The sequence below is a fragment of the Cyprinodon variegatus genome, unplaced genomic scaffold, assembly GCF_000732505.1.
Source record: "Cyprinodon variegatus isolate N-32 unplaced genomic scaffold, C_variegatus-1.0 Scaffold595, whole genome shotgun sequence".
Taxonomy (NCBI): domain Eukaryota; kingdom Metazoa; phylum Chordata; class Actinopteri; order Cyprinodontiformes; family Cyprinodontidae; genus Cyprinodon; species Cyprinodon variegatus.
Genome location: NW_015151048.1, coordinates 122,501 through 130,920, shown reverse-complemented (window position 1 = coordinate 130,920; position 8,420 = coordinate 122,501). Strand labels below are relative to the sequence as shown.

Genomic DNA, 8,420 nt, shown 5'->3' with positions numbered 1-8,420 from the left:
GCAAGAGGAGGAGAGTTTAGTGTCGGAGGAGACTCATCCACGACCTCCGACACTAAACTCTCCTCCTCTTGCATGTTTCCTCTGTCCATAGCGTTCCTTGACAGCGTCGTTTCTAAGTCACCAATTTAATGCTACTTGGTCCCAATGGAATTTCCCATTGGGAACCTGCTAGCGCTAAGTTGCTAACTGGTTAGCTAGATGCTTCCCACAAACCAGCCACAACAAAACTGCAAACCTTCCTCCACAACAATCCCGCCCCCTTGATAATCGACCAATCACATTCACTTTATTCACTGGTGTAAAGTCGTGCACCACTCGGGGGAGTTCAGAAATGCAACGGTTGGAACGGCCGCTTCTCTACGACTTTAAACCCCTCTTGCAGCCTACCTTACAGCACAGGTGCTTTCATCCTAACAGGCTGCTTATTTCAGCCTTACTTTCAAATGGTGCATCACAAACAGATGGTGCTCAGACTCTTCATCTTCACTAGTATTAGGCAGCTGCTACTTCTGATTTATTGCCCTCTGAGTGGCTGGATGATGGAGAGAAGGTGAACCTGGAGGCATCCAGAGACCTCCGGACCTCAGACTGGGACAACGACCCAAAGAACGCAGCAGACTCTCAGAGGAGTGGATCAGAACCACTCTGAATGTCCCGGAGGGACCAAGACAGAGTCCAGATTTGATTCTGAAAAAGGCTGCAGACGCCTCCCTGCAACCTGATGGAGCTGAGATGTTCTGAAAAAGAAAGATGCAGAGCTCAGCTGGAGGATTCAGATCCAAACAGACTGGAGGCTGGAACTGCTGCCAAAGAGTTAGAGGCCGAACGCTGATGGAAACCCGATTTCTGAGGTTTCTACTAATACATGTGTAACAATCTCATAAAGCTTATTTTCATCTTATAACTGCATATCCAGTTCAGAACAAAGAGGAAAGAGATTTAATAAAATAAAGAATTTGGTGTACAGCTCTTCTCATGCTGTTCCTAATGTTTGTTGCTTTTTATCCTGAAGAAGTTACTAAAATGTAAAATGTATGACTTCATGTTTGTGCTTTCAGTGGAAAGAAGAAGCCTCTGAATCCATCCGCATATAATTATAAAGTCCGGCTGGTCAAAGATGAAGGCAGTGAACCTTTCACAGTCAAAGCCAATCAGATCAGGTAAGAATCTGATCTAATGTTCATTTTTGAAATGATTCATTTTATGTTCTCATTGAAAATGCTCTACTCACCTGTTCTAGTGTCTTTAACAGACGATAGAAGTGTATTAAAATAGGGCTGTTTTTTCTGTGTAATTAGTGTGAAGCTAAATATTTGATAAAGGGTCCACATCTTGTCTTGAAACAAGGTGAACATTAAACCAGATTAACACAATATTCAACACATCTGAGACGGTTTTTAGCTGCTGCAACCTGTCTAGGGTCCCGATCATAACATGAAAGATCCATCCTCTTCAGATCCCAAGCAGCCAGCACACAAACATGAATGTTTTATCATGTTGTTTATTTAAAAGAAAAGGTATTTTAAGATAAAATTTTACAACAAGTGGGGCACATGACGCCAGAGAGAGCTAATGCTCAAAACGACAAATCTGAACATTAACCAACTGACCTAATGGAAAGTAAATAAACCAAATGACAAAAACATAACTAAGAAAAACATGAGAAAACTTAAGTAAACAAACGTCAGCAGCTTTTACATCCATCCAATCAGTGTCCTCCTGGAGTGAGGGATTGGACGTCTCCGTCTCTGTCCAGCAACCAAGCAGCAACAGGCAGCTGCACACTCATATTCACATAAGTTAACGATGCCAGTTGGAACATTAAACAGCATTTAGTGCCATTTCTAAGTGTAAAGATGGTGGAGCCGTCTCCTATCTGAGGACTAAAAAACTCCCCATCCAATGAGCTCCATAACCATGGTTTCATTCTCTCATTTCAGTTCAGTTTATTTCTTTAGCGCCAAAACTACACCTGTCATCTCAGGTCACTTTATTTAACCAGATCCTACAGTTAGATTCTAAGGGAAACCAGCTTATTGCATCCAGTCATTGACTTTGCAGGATTCTTTCCTCCTGGATGAGCAGGCAGAAACAGTAGATATTGACTCTTCAGCAATCCCTTCGCACTGAGCAAGCATGTTGCAAAGGTGGAGAGGAAAAAACCCTTTTAACGGGAAGAAACGTTCAGCAGAACCAGAACCGGGCTCCTATTGTTTCCTAAGAAGCTCGTAGATGTCTTGACCTGCCTGAGGAAATAGTTTCCCCTCCTGCAGCTTCTTATTTCTCTGCTTCTTTCATTCTTCCCACTGTAACAACAGCCACTCTGAAGAGTGTTGTTCACTGAACAGGCTGATAAAGCTGGATATCAGGAGATTCTTCAGTGTATCACCATGAGATTATTATTGAGATATGTTATTAAAAAACAAAACAAAAAATATCTCCATCCATTATCAGACATGCTTGTCCCAATTGGGGTGGTGAAGGGGGGGTTGTGCCTTTCTCCAGCTGTCTACGGGCAAGAGGCGGAGTACACCCTGGACCTGGGTGGACTGGAGACCTGTCCAGGGTGGGTCCACCCTGGACAGGTCTCCAGTCCATGGCAGGTAAACAGAGAGACAAACAGAACAAACAACCATTCACACTCACACCTGAGGAGAATCTAGAGAAGCCAGTTAACCTAGCAGTCATGTTTTTGGACTGTGGGAGGAAGCTGGAGTACCCGGAGAGAATCCACGCATGCTCAGGGAGAACATGCAGACTCCATGCAGAAAGACCCCGGGCTGGGAATTCAACCCAGAACCTTCTTGCTACAAGGCTGAGCAGAAAAGGCAAATCAAAAGCAAAAAATCAAAAAATAATAAAAAACGACCAACTGAAGTATAAAGGTTCTGGTGGTAAATGAATAAATATGCCTTTTATTGGATATTATCTGATATGTAGTTATTATCGGTGACTGATTCCTTTGGTGTCTGATTGCTATGAGCTCAGTAGCAAAGACCTGAGGTTGTCCCAATACCCCCCCCCCCCTGTGTTCCAGTTCACTATTGATGCTGCTTCTATAACACAGAGGTTTAAGTCAATGATGGAACCTGCCTGTAACCCGTCCACTCAAACCCTGAACCGCACCTCTACCAACCAGCCCCCGTAACCAGCACACTTCCCAGTGGGGGGGTTACAGGGGCTCATACATCCCTAATCCCACTGGATTAGGGATTTGACACCCTAATCCAGTGGCTATTTGACACCTCAGATTTCCTTTGCCCAGAGCTACTTATAGACAGCCTGTCGTTTTCCTCCTCCTCTCCTGGTTGGCTGTTAAAATCCTCCACACAGCCGCGGTTTTACCGTAACGTCTCTCCAGGGGCAGACTCTGCCCGGACTCGACCCACTGGTTCTGTTTGTCACCAAAGCTTTGTCTTTTATACGAGTGAATTCTATTAGTGAAATGGGCGACGGTCCATACTGGCTGGTCCCCATAACACGCTGATAATGGTGTTTAACCCTCATTAATATCAGTGGAATGCTAAGACGACATTGGCACACCACAGCTTTACATTTAAATGCTGTTCATCTCAATAATTGGGCGGAGAAATGTAAGCAGATGAATTGAATATTAAAATAATCAACTAATTTAGTAATCGATTAATCTTCAACTGGATTATAGAAACTAAAACAGGCCTTTAGCTGACAGAGACCCACTTAGAGCAGGAATTATTCCAAGATTGTAAAAAAATGTAAACTTTTTGCATTCAAGATAAAAAATATTTTTATTCTCTCAGACTGCTCTATCTAGAACTTCTCAAGTGGAAAAAATGTTAATTCCACCTTGTTTCATTTCATAAAAGGTCTTCTTTAAGGCGCTATCCGATTATTGATGGAAGGAATAATTTACGGGTTAATCAATGAGCAAAGTAGTCGTTAGTTTCAGCTCAGTCACGTCCACAGGGCGTTATGGAGTCGACTGGTTTTATTTCCCCCCGCATGATGATCATTAGTTTTTTTTAATAAACCACCTCATCTTTTCATGTATTTATTTATTTTTCAGCCGTAAGAAATCTGTGCTATCCAGAGAACGCCTGAAGCTCCTCTTCAAGCATCATTGTGAACCTCAGAAGGGCAGCATCATTCTGAAGGTAGGAGCTCCACCACCATCTGCTCTGCAGGACCAACCCGTTAGCTTCATCTGACTTCTGTTTGCAGCCCTCCACAGTGAAGCAGTACAGGCTCTCTGAACAGACCTTCTCTCAGTTCTTCCCTGAGGACCCCCCGCTATTCAGCCCCCCCTCTAATGGCTCCCCAGGAAAGGTATGGTTGGCTTTGACCCATCAGGATGTTAGTCTGTTCAACCACAGAGCTCGCTGTGGGTCACACCCTCCAGAAAGATCAGATTGTGGTTGAATTATTGACACATGACCATAGTTGGTTTGCTGCGTGCCAAATGTGTTTGTGGCGAACAATAAAGCCAAGTAACATTGAATATGTGCTGCATGAAGCATAAATACAGTAACGTAAGCCTCTGTCGCAGAATGGCCATTTACACCAGCGTCTGCCTGACGTACGAAAAATTTGGCAAAAATGCTGACATACATGATAAGTTATGGGTACGTTCTGTATCAGTCATGAGCACGGCGAAACACGCCTTCAAATGGCGAGTACCTTGACGTATTCCAGCGTCTGCCATCCGTGGTCCATCAGTTCCAGGTCAGTTATCTGATGGCTGACATCCGTTCAGCGTCAGTTCCTCATCAGTCGTGGCGTCTAGCTGATCCTAAACTTCTGCGTAACTTATCCAGAACTTCTCTCCAACATATCGGCGTATCTGCCGTGTTCCAGACGAGCGCTGAACGTGTTTCTACCTTCCATCTGCTGTATAATGGCGTATTGGCAGCGTTTTGGTATAAAGGGGGTTCACAGGAGGAAACCGTCAGTTCTCCTCCAGACTTCATCCCCATCATAGGGTGAGCCAGAAGGTGAGCGGATGTAGATGTGACCAATCAGTGGCCTCCTGTCTGTGGTCACCAACACTTTGGGAGAGGTGTAGCAGAGTGTCTGCGGAGGGGGCGGGGACGTTTTTGCGTTCACTGAGACACCTACGCCGACGTTTTGAAGTATAAATCATCCTTAATGCCCATGAAATGATGCTTGTGCTTCATATGATGGGCGTTACGCTGCCGTGTGTTATGCAGAAGTTAGCCTGTGGTTGGACAGAAGCTCTGGACTCGTTATGAAAACTATGTATACGCCCAATATTGAAATGATTCGTAGAAAGTTCAGCGTTTAGGAGATTCTGAGACGTCAAGCATACGCTGGATAAATCAGCAAGGTGTGACAGGAGCCTTATATTTCTTAGTTGTTAGTGCGTCGGTTGCTTTCAGACCGACTGACGGACGTTTTATCAGAAATGTTAAACTGCAGCTTTTCCAGTTTTTACATAGATTCTATGATTGATTTCCAGGCGCCATCAATAAACGTGCTGGAAGAGAAGCTTAAGCTGCTGCAGAAACGAGAGGAGATGGCTGCTGCAACCCATGAGAAAGCACGGCTGAAGAGGGAGAGGGAGGAGGTGCAGGAGGCCAAAAGGAAGGAGCGAGAGGATAAAGACAAGCTGAGGGAGGAGCAGAGACTAAGATTTGAGGAGGAGAAGCAGAGGAAGAGGAATGAACGGGAGCTCAGGAAGCTAGAGAAGGAGAGGGTGAGTAGCCGTCGCTGTAAAGGTGGGATTACAGTTCAGGAGAAAATATTAAAACTTTGGGTTATTACCGACTGATCAACAGGAACGAGAGAAGCTGAAAGAAGAGAAGAAGAAATATGCTCAGCGCCTGAGGCTGCTAAACCAACCCAGAGAGGATATGGAGTGTGAAAACCTGAAGGTCAGTGAACGCAGCAGCATCAGTGTGGAGACGTTGAAAAAGGGAAATCAGTTCTTCACTGAGTGACATCACACTTCCTTTCTGTTTATAGCTTTCTACACTCCTTATGAAAAATATTATTGAAGACTTTTTGAGTTTTATGCTGATGGAGGTTCTCAGTCATCCATGTCTTAGTCATTCCGTAAAAATTCAAAATATATCCACTGGACAAACAATACAAGGCCTTGTCCATATAAGACTCAAACTCACTGCGGATCCAGACATTTGAATTGAGAAAGCTTCCGTGAGAGGTGGAGAAACGTCTTCAAAATCTTCAAAACCAAGTCCAGAGGATATTTTTTGAATTTTTACGGAATTCTGAGTTTTTTCTGTCTTAATGTTGGCAGTGGGCTTTAGGCTGCCCTGCAAGGCTTTAAACCTGGGTTTAACCGGAGACTAAGCCATTCTCAAGCACATATCAAGGAGCTCATTCTGAGCCTGGATCCAGATTTATTGTTGATTCTGTTCATGGTGGAGAATCCTGCTTCACAGCAGCAGGTTGAGCCAAACATCCTCTAAATGTGCAGGGTCATCTTTGAGCACGCCATTTCACTTTTCTTTCACCAGTTCACCGCAGTTCTTCCAGCAGTCCACACTTTCTCTGCTCTCTTTTTCTCATGGTCTTCTCCTTCTTTCCCATCGCCCGGCTTGCCACAGGTTTGCCTGCTGTGTCTAAAAGTAGCAGCAGCAGCAACCCAGACTGACAGCTCATTGGCTCATTTGGATCACGTGCAGCCTGGAGCCGGACGCTCCCCAGGGCTTTACCGTATTAACAGGAGAAGAGGAGCAAGTGAAATTAGACTCTGTTGTTGTACAACATACAGTAATTTATAAATGTTTTACATCAGGTTGGGTCCGGATTAGCCAGCAGGTCCAGATCCGGGCCGCGGTCCGCTAATCCATGACCTCTGCTGTAATGCTATTACTTCACCCGTCCTGACTCCATCTAAACACCAATGAGGCCTCATCCTTGATCTGTAGGCTTCCCTTTAATGTATTGCTTGGAAATAGCTGTATCACCATGGAAACCTTTTATATGAAGCTCTAGGCGGGGCGGGGCCAATTATGTAGCATATGTAGATAACATGCAGGAGCAGGAGCCTGGATGTTGGCAGCTTCTGTCTGATGATCCACTGCTGGCTGACTGATCAGAGAGATCAATGCAGAGGAAAATACCTGCTTCATTGATTAATATGCATTACTGCAGTAGAGCCAGGGCTTGTCCATGCTGGGTATTATTTTTGCTTCTTTTACACTATGTTTTTCTGTTTCTTTATTAAGTTGCATTTAACTCAGGCTTAGTAAAAATTTGTTAGATTTTTTTCAGCGTTTGGTAAAACTGCTGTTGTTGTGCCACCAGATAGAATCAGAAATACTTTATTAATCTCAGAGGGAAATTACTTTTGTTACACGCTCCAGTTAGTTTTATATAATATATACGCACATCCAACTACACAATATAATAAAGATTAAAAAAAAAATACAGATTATGCATAAAAATCCAAACATAAAACGAGCTGCCTTGTCACAGCGTCTGCAGCCTTTATGTTCTGTGCAGCTCAGCCACATTTCACACGAGGAAATAGAAAATGCAGAATCGCTGCTCCCCCGCCACTGATAGTTGATGGCAGAACATGGAGGCCACCAAGCTCCTGAGAAGGACTGGTTATATCGCCGAGGTTTGTGGAAGTGATAGGAGCGCTGGGCAACTGTCTGTTTATTGGTTCTGAAAGGAAAACCCAGAATCTCTTGGATTCCCACTGAGGAATGTAAAAGTTAGCGGATGTTAGATCACTATCTTTATGGTTTTCGGTGCTAAATGTCTGCGTTTGTTCTGGAAGGAGCTACCCAACCCGGTCCCGGTGAAAACCCGACTCCCTGCTGAGCTCTTTGGAGAAGCTCTGATGGTTCTGGAGTTTCTGCGAGCTTTCGGTGAACTTTTTGACCTGAAAGACGAGTTTCCTGATGGAATCACTCTGGGTGAGAAGATTTCTTCTGAAATATCTTTATATTCTATGATTTGTGGACGATTGTTTCCCTCTGAGTGGCTGAATAATGAAATCATTGCTGTTTAATGAATCCCAGCCTTCAGATTTTTGATTGTGATAAACTGGGCCAGTGTGTTGTCTCGTATGCATGAGTGAGGATGGGTTGTTTGTCTTGTCTTCGTCTTGTCCTTTGCAGGTCTTGGGAGTGTCCCTGGGATGAGCGGGAGGGGATTGGACATGTTTGAGCTTTTGCTTCTTCCATCCCCTTTTCAAGCCGTGCATATGCATTGTTTGTCATTATAAGTATTGGAAAATGTGTGCCGATTGGAAATGAAATGAAATAAACTTCCAGATGCTTCTCTACAACAGAGTATTAAGGCCAGGCTAGAGATTTTTTTTTTCTTTTTCGTAATATTACAAGAAAAAAATAATGAGATATAACATTACAAGAATGAAGTCATCAAACCGCAACCCGTTTCAGAAGGAAAGCTTGGAGCTCCGCCCAGCAGATGGCGGCCGACCA

General features: G+C 44.0%; 1 protein-coding gene across 1 annotated transcript in view; it reads left to right on the top strand.

Annotated features, from left to right (window-relative positions):
* baz1a (bromodomain adjacent to zinc finger domain 1A) overlaps positions 1-8,420 on the top strand; it is a 40,206-nt gene that overhangs the window by 5,674 nt on the left and 26,112 nt on the right. Inside the window, exons 5-10 of the mRNA XM_015392536.1 lie at positions 1,059-1,160; positions 4,046-4,133; positions 4,201-4,305; positions 5,456-5,692; positions 5,775-5,870; positions 7,751-7,889. Coding sequence (XP_015248022.1) covers positions 1,059-1,160; positions 4,046-4,133; positions 4,201-4,305; positions 5,456-5,692; positions 5,775-5,870; positions 7,751-7,889 — 767 coding nt within the window. The remainder of the gene's footprint in view (positions 1-1,058; positions 1,161-4,045; positions 4,134-4,200; positions 4,306-5,455; positions 5,693-5,774; positions 5,871-7,750; positions 7,890-8,420) is intronic.